Source organism: Erinaceus europaeus, chromosome 10, assembly GCF_950295315.1.
Source record: "Erinaceus europaeus chromosome 10, mEriEur2.1, whole genome shotgun sequence".
In the NCBI taxonomy this organism is placed as follows: domain Eukaryota; kingdom Metazoa; phylum Chordata; class Mammalia; order Eulipotyphla; family Erinaceidae; genus Erinaceus; species Erinaceus europaeus.
The window spans coordinates 76,027,672-76,045,969 of NC_080171.1; the positions used below are offsets into that span (position 1 = coordinate 76,027,672).

The following is an 18,298-nucleotide window of genomic DNA, read 5'->3' on the forward strand; positions in this document are numbered from 1 at the left end:
ATCCTTTTTGGACCTGTATTCTCTTCCCCACCCATCCATCCCAGAGTCTTTTACTTTAATGCAACATGCCTTCTGTCACTCTTCCTGTCTGTCTCCCTTTGCCCTCCCAATTTCTCCCTGTCCTGTAAAATAAAGGGAAAAAAATGGCTGCCAAGAGCGGTGGATTTATCATGAAGTCTGGGAGCCCTAGCAATAACTATGGTGGCAATGTATGGGAGGGAGAGAGGAATGGAGGGAAGGAGAAAGAGAGAGAGAGAGATAATTCAATCATTGTCCACAGAATCAAAAAGCCATGGAGTCTGGATTTAAGGGTGGTTAACCAAGGTTCCAGAATATGTCCATTCAATTTTAATAACACTGCACTAAAATATGATCTTTTTTGTTTGTTTGCTTTACTATTTTACTTTTTGCATCACTGGGGTCAGAATGCAGTTACTACCTCAGGGAGAATGAGTAGGGAGACAATAAGCATTACTATAGGTATAGCTAATTCTACTTAAAAGGTGATTTGGTTTTCAAGTACTATTTAGACTTTTGCTTCTCTTTTACTTTGTTAATTCAATGCTAAGTGGTTTTTGCAACTACTGTAAGCAACATAATAAGATAAGTAAATTTTGGTGCAGAATTAATTCATAACATTTATCATTTAAAAATATAATGGGAGAGAAGATGAAACAAACCATCTAAAAGAATTGGGTCTTAATTTGTGGAACTGTTTTTGCCTTAAAGAACTAGGGACCTTCAATTCAGTCCATTACTCATATTGCAAGCCTTTATATTCATAATAGCACATACCTCATCAATAGTGTTTATACATGTCTCAGTAATTAAAAAGCATTCACTTTCACATAAAATAATGCAATACAAGACTTTAATATTTTGGTTGATAACATGTCATGGACTTGAGTGTTTTCTACGTCCTCTGTTTTTTTCCTGATACTTTTTTTTTTAGTAGATAATACATTCACCATCTCCATCTGTGTCCTTTTCTACAGATATGCACATTCTAATACATACTTTGCACAAACCCTACCTTTTGCCTTTTCATTTCACAGTATGCTGGGAGATCATTTCATACCAAAGTGTATGTGTATACATGCACAAATATATACATATACCTTCTCACACTTTTAAAGAACTATGTAAAATAATTCTATATAGAATATAAATTATGTATAGTATAATTATTATCAATATAGTTCAACCTATATTGAACTATAATGATTATAGTTGTTTATGCAGCATTTCATACATGTAAGATTACCAACAGCATATGTTTCTTTTTTCAATATTTATTTATTTATTCCCTTTTGTTGCCCTTGCTTTTTCTTATTGTTGTAGTTATTGTTGTCGTCTTTGTTGGATAGGAAAGAGAGAAATGGAGAGAGGAGGGGAAGACAGAGAGGGGGAGAAAGACAGACACCTACAGATCTGCTTCACTGACTGTGAAGCAACTCCCCTGCAGGTGGGGAGCTGGTGGCTCGAACTGTGATCCTTACGCAGGTCCTTGAGCTTTGCGCCACATGCACTTAACCCGCTGTGCTACTGCCCGATTCCCAGCATATATGTTTCTAAATCTAGGCTAAAGGATATGGATATATATGTATTCAGTTTTGATAAAATTTTCCATATTATTCTCAAAACCTGTGCCAATATAGATTCCTATAAGCAATGATAATATCTCTTTCCCAGGGAACTGCCTTCCCTACATTTAGTCTTTTATAAAGAGAAAATTGTAAGAGTGGTTTATATATTTTAAAAAATCAGTTTTTTTATTATAGTGTTTCAAAGCTTTATATCAAATTGTTTCATCTCTGAGTTTACTTATTGTAGCTTTTAGTATATGCAATATTTCACTTTTATGTAGTTGTATATATCAATATATTCTTTGTAGCTTTTGGATTTTACATTGTTTCTCTGTTCTTAAAAAATGTATTTTTTTATGCAAGGCAAACTGAACTTTGGTATAAGAAATAAAGTATGCTAAAAAAAGAAATAAAGTATGCTATAAGTTTAATTTCTTTTTCTAAATAGTTATCCAGTTGTTCTTAATTTCATAAATCTATAATCTATCTTCTCTATATTAGACAAGAAATACCACCTTGATAAAAAAAACTGTATTCTTGCATTCATTTTACCTATTTATGGGTATTAGTACACTACTAGTTTATATGAGTATATATGCCTAGAGAGTTTTATTTTTACTTACTTATTTATTTTATTTTATTTTATTTATAAAAAGGAAACACTGACAAAACCATAGGACAAGAGGGGTACAACTCCACACAATTCCCACCACCAGAACTCCATATTCCATCCCCTGAACCCAAGGTCATTGTTGGGTGCAGAAGGTGGAAGGTTTGGCTTCTATAATTGCTTCCCCACTGAACATGGGTGTTGTCAGGTCAATCCATACTCCCAGCCTTCCTCTCTCTTTCCCTAGTGGGGCGGGGTTCTGGGGAATTGGAGCTCTAGGATATATTGGTGGGGTTGTCTGTCCAGGGAAGTCTGGTTGGCATCATGCTAGCATCTGGAACCTGGTGGCTGAAAAAAGAGTTAACATATAAAGTCAAACAAATTGTTGACTAATCATGAATCTAGAGGCTGGAATAGTGCAGATGAAGAGTTTGGGGGCGTCTCCATTTTGTAGATAGCTAGTAGGTATATTTTAGTTATATTCCAAAGGGCCTATGGCTATACTAGTTTTTTTTCTTTCTTCTTTTTCCCCTGAGCTGGAAATCTGATATGCAGCTGGATCCAAGAACTTCTACCATGAACTCATGCTTGCTAAAATACAAAGCTCTAGTCCTTCATGTAATGCCCCCTAAACCTTCACATTGATGGATTAAGGCAACAACCTGGGAAAACCCTTAAATTCAACAAAGCATTGTAAATTTCAGAAAGGAAAATTCAAAGTAGTGGTCCTAAAGATGTTCAGTGAAATGAGAAGTTAAATGGAAGAGAACTTCAAGAAACTACAAGAGTTAAAACAAATCATAGAGTTAAAGAACACTGTAGCTGAACTATCAATAAAAGACACACTAGAGGATACCACCAGCAGAAACAGAAGCCAAAGCTCAATACAAAACTGGAGGGTTGAGTAGAAAAAATAAATTAATTCATTAATATAAAAAAAACCTGCAAAAAGATTAAAAACCCTGAAACACCTGAAAGTAATGTAAGAGTTATGAAACAACATTAAGAGGTACAACATAACATTTGTATCATAGCATTGTGAAATGGAAGGGAAAATAGGAATGTATGTGTGTCCACAAAGAGTTTCAAACAAAATAAGTACAAACAGATGTACATGAAGACACGCTATAAATAAAATGACATACCTGAAAGAAAAAGAGAGAAATAGTTATATATTTATAGTTATATATTTCTCAACAGAAATTCTAAATGCCAGAGAGTTTTCAAATGATTATTCAATGGTTTGAATGGAAAAGAACTGCAACCTAAAATTCACTACCTCACTAGAAAATGATTCAGATATGAAAATGAGAATGGGACTTTCAGACAAACAACAGAAAAAGGAATTTATTATAACTGAACTGATCCTGAGAGAAATAATAAAGACACCTAAGAGGAAAATATTAAATGACACCACATATACAGGATATATAAAGAAACAACGAAACAGCAAAATCAAGTGAAAACAAACCTCTACTGCAGGAGGGCAGAATGAGGTTATCAAAAAAAGTTGGGAGGGAGGAAGTTTGGTTTCAGGGTTAGAAGTGGTCCATTAGGTTTTGGTGAAGGAACATTAGTACTTTGGGGTCAGGTAGTTAACAAGCTGAAGTAGTGTGAAATCATACTTCTAAAACATATATAGTCTTAGAAACCAATGTTACCTCAGCAACATGTTAAAAAAGTTAATTTCCTCATATTTGATAATTGACAATTTTCAGAGGCATTGAGCTGTGTTTTACTCATTAAAGTAAAAGACAAGTCTAATTATCAGTACTTTACAGATTTAATATTGACCGAAATAAAACTCACAGTACTTTTTAATTTGTCATTAATATATTATATATTTTATCTAGATTGTTGATCACCCTGAATTGAGATTTTTTTCCCCTTAAAAAGTTAGGTGGGAATTAATGCATTTGAGAAATATTATAAATATAAGAAACAATCAAAAGTCACAAAAGAAATCATGTAAGCAATCAACAATTTGTATGGCTTTATATGTTAACTCTTTTTAGCCACCAGGTTCCAGATGCTACCATGATGCCAGCCGGATTTCCCTGGGCAGATGACCCCCACAATGTGTCCTGGAACTCTGCTTCCACAGAACCCTGCCCCACTAGGGAAAGAGAGAGACAGGCTAGGAGTATGGATCAACCTGCCAATGCCCATCCATGTTCAGTTGGGAAGCAATTACAGAAGCCAGATCTTCCACCTTCCGCACCGGATAAAGACCCTCGGTCCATACTCCCATAGGGTTAAAGAATAGGAAAGCTATCAGGGGAGGAATGAGGTAGGGAGCTCTAGTGGTTGGAATTGTACCCCTCTTATCCTATGGTCTTGTCAGTGTTAACGTTTCATAAATAAATACATTAAAATTAAAAAGAAAAATGACAAAAAAGAAATCATATAAGAAATTAATTTCAAAATTATATGTAGAATTTATAAACACCATTCAATCTTCGTAACTTAGTTTTCATGTAAAATAGAAACTTGTCATATATGGCATACTACAGTAGAAGTGTTTTCTGAAATTCTGTTTCAATATGAAAAAGTTAAAATTAAAGTAGCACATCATTATATTTTACTTTAGACATTCATGGGAATTTAATAACTAAGCTCTGAAGAGGTTGAAGGCCTATGCCATTTTGTTTGTCTTAACCTAGCTTATCAAGATTTCTAGAAGTGGAAAGTCCTATAGTCTTAAGCATAATATCACTGCCTCTAGATCTTATCAACTTTAACTCTGGAACAGTGTGGAACTGACTGACAGCTGAATGGAATAAAGATGAAGTGATAGAAACTACAAGACACTCAAAGTCCCATTTTATTAAGTGCTTTAAAAATGAGGTACCTGAACCTTCGGTCAATTTAGGATTTAGAGCAGAAGATTCATGTCTCTCCTCTCTCTCTCTCTCTCTCCCTCTCCCTCTCCCCCCCCCCCCCCTCAGTAATTCCATTTGAAGGTTCTGGTTAATCTAAGGAAAAATAGAACACAGGAAAACATGAAATGCTAAGATAATGGATCTGTCTCCCAAAGTAAATGGAGTTTTTATATGGCCAAGATTAACTGAAAGACTAAGAAAATTATTTTAATAGAAACTATTTAGTCTCTAGTGTAAACTAACTGCTTCACTCATAATTTTAACTTCAAAATTTTACTTTTAAGGTTATATGTGATAATTAAATAGAATTTTTATATGAGGGAGGTACCTGTATTGTTTTTATTTCTCCATATAAGTATATCAATACTCAACAATAATATTTAATTTGATATAATAGATGGGCAGTTAAGCTCTAATAGTCTTTTAACACATAACAAAGCTATTCAAGTATAGATAAGAAAAAAAATTGTGTGACATATTTTTAGGTAAAAGAAAAATAAAATGAAATGTTTTTGTTACCATTTATGAAAAGTGGTAATCAGGGTGGGGGAGGGAGAGAGAGATTCTGCTGGTATATCCATAGGGTATCTCTTTAATACACAATTTCTAGAGGTTTTTTTTATCTCTTGAATGATACTCAAGGACTACTGGTAACATCAGTTGGATTTATAGATAAGAACTGGGAAATAAGGGTGAAGGAGAAACTGTATTATGCACTATTTTATATATATATATATATTAATTCATACAATAATGTCTAACTACTTCTGTGTAAGTATGACGAAATAAAATTTAAAGACAAACATCTGGTTTCACTAAAGCGAAGGAACAAAAAGGCAAAATTACATTTCATGATACTAACTCTATACATTGCCTTAGAGAAAACAAATAAACACATTAGCAGCAACTATTCATCTGCACTATTCCAGCCTTTAGGTTCATGATTAGTCAACAATTTGTTTGGTTCTATATGTTAACTCTTTTTTCAGCCACCAGGTTCCAGATACTAGCATGATGCCAACCAGACTTCCCTGGGCAGACCACTGCACCTATGTATACTGGAACTCCAATTCCCCAGAACCCCTACCCACCAGGAAAAGAGACAGGCAGTCTGGGAGTATGGATCCACCTGTCAACACCCATGTTCAGCGGAGAAGCAATTACACAAGCCAGACCTTCCACCTTCTGTACCCCAGAGTGACCCTGGGTTCATATTGCCAGAGGGTTAAAGAATAGGAAAGCTATCAGGGAAGGGGATGGAATATGAAGTTCTGATGGTGGGAATTATGTGGAGTTGCACCCTACTTATCCTATGGTTTGGTCAGTGTTTCCTTTATATAAATAAAAATAAAAAATAAACACATTCATAACTCTTGAATAAAATAATTTTCTAGAAAATATATAAGCTATGCTGAACTTTTACTTTCATAGCAACATGTGGACATATATTTTTTTCTCCAAATATTTCAAAGAAAAGTACAAATTAGGGGTTGGGTGGTAGCGCAGCAGGTTAAGTGACATGGTGCAAAGTGGCATAAGGATCCCAGTTCAAGGGAGTCGGGCTGTAGTGCAGTGGGTTAAGCGCAGGTGGCGCAAAGCACAAGGACCGGCATAAGGATCCCGGTTCGAACCCCGGCTCCCCACCTGCAGGAGAGTCGCTTCACAGGCGGTGAAGCAGGTCTGCAGGTGTCTGTCTCTCTCCCCTTCTCTGTCTTCCCCTCCTCTCTCCATTTCTCTCTGTCCTATCCAACAATGATAACATCAACAACAATAATAACTACAACAATAAAACAACAAGGGCAACAAAGGGAATAAATAAATAAAAATTAAAAAAAAAATTAAAAAAAAAAATAATAAAATAAAAAAAAAAATAAAAAAAAAAAAAAAAGGATCCCAGTTCAGGTCCCCAGTTCCCCACCTACAAGGGAGTCTTCACAAAAGCTGGTCTGCAGGTGTCTATCTTTCTCAAGGAGGGGTCTTATAGCTCACTCTTGGGTTAGAGAACGGAGGAAAAAGAATGGAAATCTTTTATTTCTGAAGCTCGCCCCTCCCCCCCACCCCAGAACCAGACCCCAGTGACTGTACATGAGCCTCTGATTGTCAGATATTTTGTAGCTCAAATAGAGCTCCAGCAACTTAGAAAAAAAAAAAAAGAGAGAAGGAAATCAAAAAGGAAAAGGATTGGAATGACACTCCTGGTGAGCCAGGAATCTTGGTAAAGAAGCCTGCTTGGAGCAGCTGTACAGTCACTGGGGTCTGGTTTTTTTTTTTTTTTGGATACTTCTTACAATTGGCTGTCTTTGCTCAGGCTGCCTGATTCAATCCGGAGCTGTCCAAGCTGCAGACTGACTGCTAGGCTTTTTACTCTATTCTATTTTATTATTACTATTACCTATACGCATGTCTCTTTTTCCCCCTCCTTCTTTAGGTTGACCAAAATTAACTGTTATTGATTTTTCCATTGCTAGATGACTGTGTGTCCTATCCAGTGTGAGAGGAACTTGTTACTCTCTACCTCTTCCCTCCACTCTCTTTTCTCCCTCCTCCTAGCTAATTCAAAAAACAAAACAAACAAACCCAAAACTCTTTCCTTTGACTGCTCTTTTTTTTTTCTTGTTCTTGTCTTCTTTTCCACCTTCCTCCTGCTTTTGCTATCTGAATACACTGATACACGTTTCTGAACTATTTTGGGGAAGAAATCTGATTCAGAGTGGAATCTCTGTGTGTGTCTCTCTTCTCTAATTCCCTTTCTCCACTTGCTATCCCTAGCATTTTCAGTGGACAGTAGATATGCATAATTGTCTATTCTTGCTTTACTCTTTTTTCCCTTTCTCTTTCTTTTCGAATTGGTTGCTATTTTTTCTTGGACTGGAGGTGTTGTTTGGCTAACTGGTATTGGTTAAAATGCATCAAACCTTGATTCAGTTGTGATTGTAGTAGTTTCTGAGGTTGGTGACTGCATTTGTCATAAAGGTATTTAGTATAGTGTGGCTTGTACTTAAAACACAATAACTGAAGAACGACAGAACAAAAAAAAAACATCAATATAAAACAAATGGTTAAATCAAGAGCAAATAAAACTGCTACCACAATGAAACAAGACAGGAGCCCAGAAGAAATTCCAAATAAGTCAGAAGTAACCACAGATAAGAAAAGTATGCAAGCAATAGTAAACTTAATAATCACAGAAATGAAGACAACTATACAGGAAAGGGCTATTAGAATTAGGGAAACAAAAGATGAGACCCTCATGGAAAATGCTAGCTACCTCAAGGTAATTAGAGAACTGAAAGCTGGAGTAGCTGAGCTAAAAGTTCAATTAGCAGAACAAGCTAATATTATAACAGAACTGAAGAAAGAAGCTGAGGGAAGGGAAAGTAGGCTAACAGAAGCAGAAAACAGAATTAGCCAGACAGAGGAAGAGCTAGAGAAAACTAAGAAAAAGGTAAAAGAGCTCAAAAAAAGAATAAGAGAGACACTGAAAACAACAACAGAGACATATGTGATGATCTCAAAAGAAGTAACATTCATATAATTGGCCTGCCAAAGCAAGAGAGGAAGGGGAACTAAACATTTTAGAGGAAATAACGGGAAAAAAAAAAACTGCCCAGACCTAAACAACAGAAAGGACATTAAGATTCAAGAGGCCCAGAGAGTTCCAAACAGAATCAACCCAGACCTGAAGACACCAAGACACATCACTGTCACAGTGAAAAGAAGTAAGGATAAAGAAAGGATCCTAAAGGCTACAAGAGAAAAACAAAAAGTCACATACAGGGGAAAACCCATAAGATTATCAGCAGACTTCTCCACTCAAACTCTAAAAGCCAAAAGATAATGGCAAGATATCTATCAAGCCCTGAATGAAAAAGGGTTTCAACCAAGGATAATATATCCTGCTAGACTTTCATTCAAACTAGAGGATGGCATCAAAACCTTCTCAGACAGATAACATTTAAAGGAGGCAACCATCACCAATCCTGTCCTGAAAGAGTTTCTAAAAGACCTCTTATAAACAAGAATATCACCATAATACTTGCCATATATCTGAGAAAAAAAAACTGTTGAATAATGGCACTATAATACATTTTACCCATAATATCAATATATGTCAATGACTGAAACTCACCCATTAAAAGGCACAGAGTAGGAGGATGGATCAGAAAATAAAACCCGATCATATGCTGCTTGAAAGAATCCCATCTGACCCAACAAGACAAACACAGACTTAAAGTGAAAAGATGAAAAGCTATCATACAGGCTAATAGACCACGAAAAAAAGGGCAGGAACAGCCATTCTCATCTCTAACACAATAGATTTTAAATAAATTAATAAAAGATAAGCAAGGCCATTACATAATGATTAGAGGATAAATCAACCAAGAAGATTTAACAATTATTAACATCTATGCACCCAATGAACGACCATCTAAATACATCAAAGACCTACTGAAAGAACTACAAAAATATATCACTAGTAAAACAAAAATAGTGGGAGACTTTAACACCCCACTCTCACACTTAGATCAACAAATCAGAGAATCAACAAAAAAACAAGAGAATTTAATGAAGACGTAGACAGATTACACCTCCTGGACATTTTCAGAGTCCTTCACCAGCCCCAAACTGGAATACACATTCTTTTAAAATCCACACAGCACATACTCAAGGATCGAACACATGTTAGGCCACAACGACAGTATCAACAAATTCAAGAGCACTGAAATCATCCCAAGTACCTTCTCAGACCACAGTGGAATAAAGCTAACATTTAATAGCAAACAGAAAAATACTAAATGCCACAGAAAATTACTAAATGCCACAGAATTAGGAAACTAGACAACATACTGCTTAAGAACCACTGGGTCATAGACACTCTAAATAGTAGAGAAGGAAACTCATACCCATACTATCACATATTAAAGAACAAGAAAAAGCTGAAATAAACGACCTTACTGCACACTTTAACGACTTAGAGGAAGAGGAACAAAGGAATCCTAAAGCAACCAGAAAGACAGAAATCACTAAAATTAGAGCAGAAATAAACAGCATCAGAAATAAGAGAACCATACAAAAGATCAATGAAGCCAAATGTTGGTTCTTTGAAAAATTAAACAAGATTGACAAACACCTAGCCAGACTCACTGAAAAAAAAAAAAGGGAGGAGACTCAAATTAATAGAATTGTAAATGATAGAGGATATATCACAACTGACACAAGAGAAATCCAGAATATCATGCAAAACTTCTATGAAGAACTATACGCCACCAAGCTAGAGAATCTGGAAGAAACAGAAGAATTCCTAGAAACATATGTCCTTCCAAAACTGAACCAACAAGAACTACAAAACCTAAATGCACCAATCACAGACAAAGAAATCAAAAGAGTTATTAAGAATCTTCCCAACAGCAAAAGTCCTGCACTGGATGGCTTCACAAACAAATTCTACAAAACCTTCAGGAAACAGTTAATAGCTATACTTCTAAAGCTCTTCCACAAGATCGAAGAAACAGGAACACTCCCTTCCACCTTCTATGAAGCCAACATCACCATGATACAAAAAGCAGATAGGGACACAACAAAAAAGGAAAACTACAGAACAATATCTCTGATGAACACAGATGCCAAAATACTAAACAAGATCCGGGCCAACTGGATACAGCAGTATATCAAAAAGATTGTTCATTACAATCAAATAGGATTTATCCCAGGAATGCAAGGCTGGTTCAACATATGTAAGTCAATCAATGTCATTCACCACATCAATAAAAGCAAAACCAGAAACCACATGATTATCTCAACAGATACAGAGAAAGAATTTGACAAAATCTAAAACCATTCATGCCCAAAACACTACAAAAAATGGGAACAGACAGGAAAATCCTCAAGATAGTGGAGTCCATATATAGCAAACCTACAGCCAACATCATACTCAATGGACAGAAGACAAAAGCATTCCTCCTCAGATCGCAGACTAGACAGGACTGTCCATTATCACCATTACTCTTCAACATAGTATTGGAAGGTCCTGCCATAGCAGTCAGGCAAGAGAAAGAAATCAAACGAATACAGATTGGAAGGGAAGAAGACAAGCTCTCACTATTTTCAGATGATATGATAGTATACATTGAAAAACCCAAAGAATCCAGCAGAGAACTGGAAGTTATTAGCCAATATAGCAAGGTGTCAGGCTACAAAATCAATGTACAAAAATCAGTGGCATTTCTTTATGCAAACACCAAATCTGGAGAAGACATCCAGAAATCACTCCCATTCACTGTTGCAGGAAAATCAATAAAATACCTAGGAATAAAGCTGACCAATCATTTCTTCTTTCTTTCTTTCCTTCTTTCTTTCATTTTTGCCTCCAGGATTATCACTGCAGCACATTGCCTGCACTACGAATCCAGTGCTCCTGGAGGCTACTTTTTCCCTTTTTTGGATAGGACAGAAATTAAGAGAGGAAGGGAAGATAGAAATGGAGAGAGAAAAACAGACACTTGCAGACTTGCTTTACCACTGGTAAAGTGACCTCCCCTGCAGGTCAGGAGCTGCAGGTCAGGAGCCAGCTTGAACCAGGATCCTTATATTTCATACTTTATGCGCTTACCCTGTGTGCCATCACCCAGCACACTCATTTGTTTTTCTTAATGATTTCTATTTTAAATCATTTTATTGCCATATATTGATAAAATGATTTGTACCTTAAGGCGATCTTTTCATTGTGGAAGTTTATTATCAATGAAATGAAAGTATTTTTGTATAGACTAGGGTCAAAAGAGGGAGGCCAAGACACCTAAAGACTATTACTCTCTGAACTAAAGTAGGGAAGCTTGCTTTATTAAAGAACAAAGAAAAGTTACTGGGATTTTGTTGTTTCAAGTAGTCAAACTTAAATTACTATACATACTAAGTATTGTTGCCTTGTGAAGAATATAAACATTTTTTGTATGGTTCTACAATGCATGCAAAGCTACAGGAAGTTAGGCAAAAATCCCTGGGATTAAAAAAAAATTGCTTCTAGGAACCTAAGTAACCCAACAGCTATAAAAACATGTATAACAAGAGGAGAATGAGGAGAAATCTTAAATGCGTCCTGTGTACTTGAACTCTACTATAGTAACAGATTAGAGACTGTAAACACAATCACAACTTCAGTGTCAATGAATCAGGTGAAGCTCTTCAGCATAGTTGAAAGGGGAAATCTCAATAACATATAAACTTTACTAATGAATACAATATGACATAAGAAACAGGTAGATATAGATATAGATAATAAACATCTATCACATGCTACTATCATAAGTGCAATGAAGAAAACGCGATTTTTTTCAAGGCAAAGTTAGATTTTACTTAGATTTTATAATCTTTGCTAAAAATGGAATTTTCTTATTTTAAAAAAAGCAAAACAATGTTCTTAAAACATAACCTTAAAGATTAATGTTTTTAAGTGTAAATGAATATATTTAATTAATATTATGCATGAGTGGTTTATGTTTCCAATACTTTTTCACAATCTTCTGCTGTAAAAGTGTAGTCATTTTAAGAGTCATTTTAATTCACCAGTAAATATAAAAATCATACAAACAGGAGAGCACAGCAGGTTAAGCACAGGTGGCGCAAAGCACAAGGACTGGCATAAGGATCCCGGTTCGAGCCCCCGCTCCCCACCTGCAGGGGAGTCGATTCACAGGCAGTGAAGTAGGTCTGTAGGTGTCTGTTTTTCTCTCCCCCTCTCTGTCTTCTCCTCTTCTCTCCTATCCAATAACGACGACGTCAATAATAATAACTACAACAACAATAAAAACAACATGGGCCACAAAAAGGAAATAAATTATTTTTAAAAATCACACACACATCAAGTTTGTGTAATGGGTAACTTAAGGAGTAATGTCACTTTTCATACTCCACATAGTAAACTAAATTGCTTCTCTTACGGAAAGAAAGAAAGGATAATGTTTACCCTACTAATCTTTCTAGGTCTAGAAATAGTGATGAAAGTAATAAACCTGTAAGTCCATATTCAGCTGATGGGATAATTAATAGGTAGTCTGAAATGAGTATGAAGCCAAATAGGAATGCCCTAGAGAAGATGAACAGGACAAAATTTGGAGGTCAGAGGGACAGAATGCCAGCTCTAGAGGATGGATGAAATAAAAGTGGGAAAGGACTTATTCTACTTTTATGTGTTCCCCAGGCCTTGATACAGACTAAGTACATTGCTCTCCACTGAAAATCATTTTCTGGGTGACCTTGATCAGGAATGCTCTCATGTACTGTAGCCATTGTCTACTTCTCTGAGTAAAGATACAGTCACTTTTATATCTAAAAAAATTTTATAATTCATCTGTAAACGTGATTTTTAAGTTGGGAGAAGTGGTAAAATCACTTAGTCTAACAAATCTCTTTTTTGATAGAAGAACTGAGGCTCAGAGAGACCATAATTTAGTTTCTAGAACACACAAATATAAATACACTGGTGTAACTAAAAGGTCTAAGGTGCTGCGCTTAGTGTTATTAAAAGTTAGAGATGGAGACAGATATACATAAGAAGTTTTCCAAAAAGAATGAGAGAGAAAAAATCATAGAAAAGAAACTCTCCACTCAGGATAACAGGATATTTGTCCTGATATTAGAAAAAGTGAGTGAAAGAGAGAGAGAGAGAGAGAGAGAGAGAGAGAGGGAGGGAGGGAGATGGTAAAAATGGATTACGATGAAGGTACTATCTGATTAAAGTATGAAGACAAATGATCCTAACACACATAAAAAGTACACACAAAGTACTTCCCAAATTCTGATCAGATCTTGAAGTAAATCCATAAAATATGAAAAGTAAAGCCTTTATTTTCTACCAAATTTGTTCTACCTCTATTTCATTATGAGAACAAGCTATAAAGGTAAGAGATGATAAGCAAGGGGTCATGCACTTAACTCAAATCCCCGGTACGCCTTTAAGTGAAACATCTAGGAAAAAAGTCCATTCTGTGTTTAGCTAGGTGGTTCTAAGTGATTACTTTCTTTTGCATGCTAAGTGTAGGTGAAAATGGAAAAGAAAAGGCAAGCATTTGAAATAAAAATTTAAATGATCTTATAAAATGTCACTGGGGAAATGTCTTAAGTCAGCATAAGAATCAGGTCTCTTATTTTCTAATACTGATAAAAACTTCCTAATCCAATTAATTATGGGGCATATAAAGAAGCATTGTGCATTACACTACATTGGCTACACTCTGAATAATGTTCAGAAAACTGTTTAGGACATTCTTTTCTTGGACCCAGACTGCTGATTCTTCCCCAGCTATGGAGGAAAGGGTATAACAGAGGTTACCAAGAAGTTAAATAGAAACACCAATACTTACTGTCGCTGGGGAGGCGCGAGTGGTGTGTGTCACCGAGTGACCAGAATTCTCCATTGAGTTGCCAATCAAGTAGGTTCCTCCAGTGCTGCTGATGAGTTGTCCTCCTGTGACGCCCATCTGTATCCCACCAGTGCCCACCATGCTGTGGGACGAGACCACGGTAGTCACCTGTGCAGAACTCCCTTGAGTGTCAAAGTAATTCCCTCCAGTGTTTTGGCTGTACATCTGGGTTTCTGTGTAAGGGTAAGTTGTTGTCCGGCTTTAAGAAGAACAAAAAGAAGAGAATATAAAGAACATTACTAACTTAATGTGTTTCCATTATTGAATTGAGAGTGTTACTATCTTTTTCTTGTTTGAATACATGTTTCAAGTGTATCTGCTGTTTTAGCCTTTGAAACATGGAGAGATGTGCTTTCTGCAAGAAAGTTCATTCTTAGACACAGTTGGATTCCAAACTAAAGGTACACCCCTTTAATAAGTACTTCAGAGGCCATGGAAATGGCACCAAGGACCCAGGTTTGAACTCCTGGCTCCCTACCTATAGAGGGCATGCTTCACAAATGGTGAAGCAGGTCTGCAGGTGTCTATCTTTCTTTTCTCCTTCTCTATGCCCTCCTCTTCTCTCAATTTCCCTCTGTCCTATCCAATAAAATGGAAAAAACAGCCACTAGGAGCAATAGTGCTGGCACTCACCCCCAGCAATACCCCTGAAGGCAAAAAGGAAAAAAAATATGCAGGAAATTCCAGCTTTAAAGGTTGTTGGGGGCTGAAATGACTGGGGACTGACAAATCAATTCCCTCTGTTACACTTCACATCCCTGTGTGACTTGCAATCAACTTCCATGAGTAAGATTGTTTGCTAGGGTCTCTTTCTTACCACCTTAAGGGTCTTGAATAAATAATTCACTTACCAGGGACTCTACATTTTCATTTCTCTCTCTTTCTCTCCCAATCTTGCCTTTCGACACACTTCGTGATGAGATGACTATGCCTTTCTCCACTTCCCAATAACTACAGTCATGCTTCTGGCCTTAGCTTTTTTCATTGTGATTGCCTTTAATAAGGTCACTTGTGACTAGACTGAAATATCAAGCTACAAGGCTATTGTCACTACTTATCTTTTCTGACCTATCTGCAGGATGACCTGTTGACCATTCCATGTTGCTCTTACCCTCTTTTATTTCTTTTCTGATTAGGCTTACTAGATTGATTCTAAATTTTTCAGTGAGTGAATTACATTTCAAAATAATCTTCTTTTAGTTATATACTTACAATCAGCAGCAAAAACAGTACAAGAGGTGTAAAATTCTATGTTAAAGATTCAAACAGCAAATTATAATTAATTCTCAGGTTTTTTTAATCATCCAATGCCACAGCCCAGAGAAAGCCAATATGAACAGTTTGGTGTAAATGTTTTCAGACATTTTCTATGAAAAGAAAATGTCTCTGTCTCAACCTCTCTTTTTCATTGGTTTCTATGGCATTTCTTTTCTATTTTTTTTTTAACTTCTCATACATATTCTAGAGGCTCCATTTTTTCTGGTACTTCACAGTACTGGCATTTTCCGATATATTAATTTTATTCCTATATGTATTTGCTTTTCTTTTTATTCATACCATAAGCCTTACCATATATTATATGGCTACATACAGGCTCACAGTAAATTACCTTGTATGGGTTGGTATATTCTGTTTCCTTATATTCTAGCTACATTTAGAGAATTTGAAATCTGTGTTTCTAATATCCAGCTGATTATATCTATAAGGAAATCCTATGATGTGAAAATTCCAATATACAAAATTTATTATATAACTAAAATGAAGTTCCTCTCCCTTGCTACTCTTCCTATATGTACCCTCACTTTGGGGGTGGGGGGCAGTACCATTCTTAGCCTTGAAGGGATCTCTGAGTCTTTCTCAGTGAGACCAGAATCATGCACATTGTGCTGCTTATTTTACCTTCTAGATAGTTTTCTGGTTTTCATTTCAATTGTCATCCCCACATACCCACTAACTTAGCCCACAGCTTTCACCAACATTATTGCCTTTAATGGACTTCCTCTAATGGAGCTTTCTTCCTATCTGTTTTCAACTTAGTTGAGTGGGACTTTTCTAAGATGAAACTATCAAGCTGATACCTTTCTTAAAAATCTTTCCATGACCCCCTCATGGATGAATATGGAATTATCTTGCCCACAGACAAAAGTTGAGAAATACTAACAGAAAGGGGAAACACAAAGTAAAACTTGCACTGGGTTTGGTGTATTGCAATACACCAAAGCAAAGGAGTTGTTGGGGTGGGGTATGTGTGTAGAGACCTGATGCATAATGGTGGAGGGAGACCTAGGCTGGAGGTGAGTGTTTTTCAGAAATTCTACATATATGAAAACAACTGTATATACACAAACTATTAATGCTCCCAATAAAAAATTAAAAAGAAGAGAATTAAAAACAGTTTGTCTACCTTACAAGCAACTCCAGAATTCGGAACAGCACTATACTCAGTGCTTTCTTTACTGGTTCCATATTGATCTTTTGGCTGGTCCCCTGCCAATTATCGTCTTCTCTTGACTCCCAGACTTGTTCCTTAACGTTTCTGGTTTCCAGACTTCCCTGGTCAGACAACCCCACCAATGTGTCCTGGAGCCCCACTTCCCCAGAGCTCCACCCCACTGGGAAAGAGAGAGACAGGCTGGGAGTATGGATCGACCTATCAATGCCCATATTCAGCAGGAAAGCAGTAACAGAAGCCAGACCTTCCATCTTCTGCACCCTACAATGACCTTGGGTCCATACTCCCAGAGGGATAAAGAACAGGAAAGCTATCAGGGGAGGGGATGGGATATGGAGTTCTGATGGTGGGAATTATGTGAAGTTGCACCCTGTTATCCTATGGTTTTGTCAATGTTCCCTTTTTATAAATAAAAAATAAAAATAAAAAAGGTTTCTGGTTTTTTGAGGTGAATTGCCATTTACTTTTTCTTCAACTCCCTTCCATAGTCTCTTCAACCACAAACTCTCAGCTTATAAGTTCCCTTCTCTTAAAACTACACTTCCGTACACTTGAGCACTTTTCACAGGGTTGCTTGGTATTGTTCCTGTACTTCCTAAACATCTGCTGTATTCCCATACATATAGCTCTTGATACACTTATAATTAACTGTCCATGTCTTTGCATGCTCATGAAATCTGTACCTTTGACATTTAAAACAGTAGCTGGTGTAGAGTGGGGACACTAGTTGACAAATATGATTCTCACTGACAAAACTGTCAACCTTACATTTTTGTTTCACCAAACCATTGCAGGAATTTTCTTTATCATTTAAAATACATCTTTTGGGGCAGGGAAATAGCTCACCTAGGAGGGTACTTGCTGTGACATGCTTGCACCCAGGTCTGAGCCTCACTCCCAACATAGGAGTGCTGTTGTATCTTTTGTCTTTTTCTTGCTCTCTATCTGAGGTAATGTTTGCTGAGGTCACAGAACAGAGGTCACCAAAGAAAATACCCTATCAATCAACTATCCCCATTTCTCAATCATGTCCTATGAAGAGGACATGGTTGAGGAAGAAGGCTTGGCTGCTAGACAGACTTCTGTCATACTTCTTTTTCCGGCTTATCTCACTTAACATGATTCCTTCGAGTCTCATCTAAGATGTGGTAAAGAAAGTAAAGGGTATTTTTAAACTCTAAATTGAGCAAGGTCATCAGAGATTAGTGACTTTAGTTACTATTTTTTAAAGATCAAGATAGGTATAACTCATTAATTGCAGTTTTGTCTGCAGCCAGAGCCAGAGTTATAAACAGGGAACTCTTAAAAGTTGCTTTCCACCTCTAAATATTCTACACTTGTGAAAAAGC

At 36.4% G+C, this 18,298-nt stretch overlaps 1 protein-coding gene across 4 annotated transcripts in view; it reads right to left on the bottom strand.

Annotated features, from left to right (window-relative positions):
* RFX3 (regulatory factor X3) overlaps positions 1-18,298 on the bottom strand; it is a 351,181-nt gene that overhangs the window by 141,565 nt on the left and 191,318 nt on the right. For all 4 annotated transcript variants that reach the window (XM_060199778.1, XM_007525730.2, XM_060199779.1 and 1 more), the window contains one exon: positions 14,438-14,696. In XM_060199778.1, the coding sequence (XP_060055761.1) occupies positions 14,438-14,696 (259 nt within the window). The remainder of the gene's footprint in view (positions 1-14,437; positions 14,697-18,298) is intronic.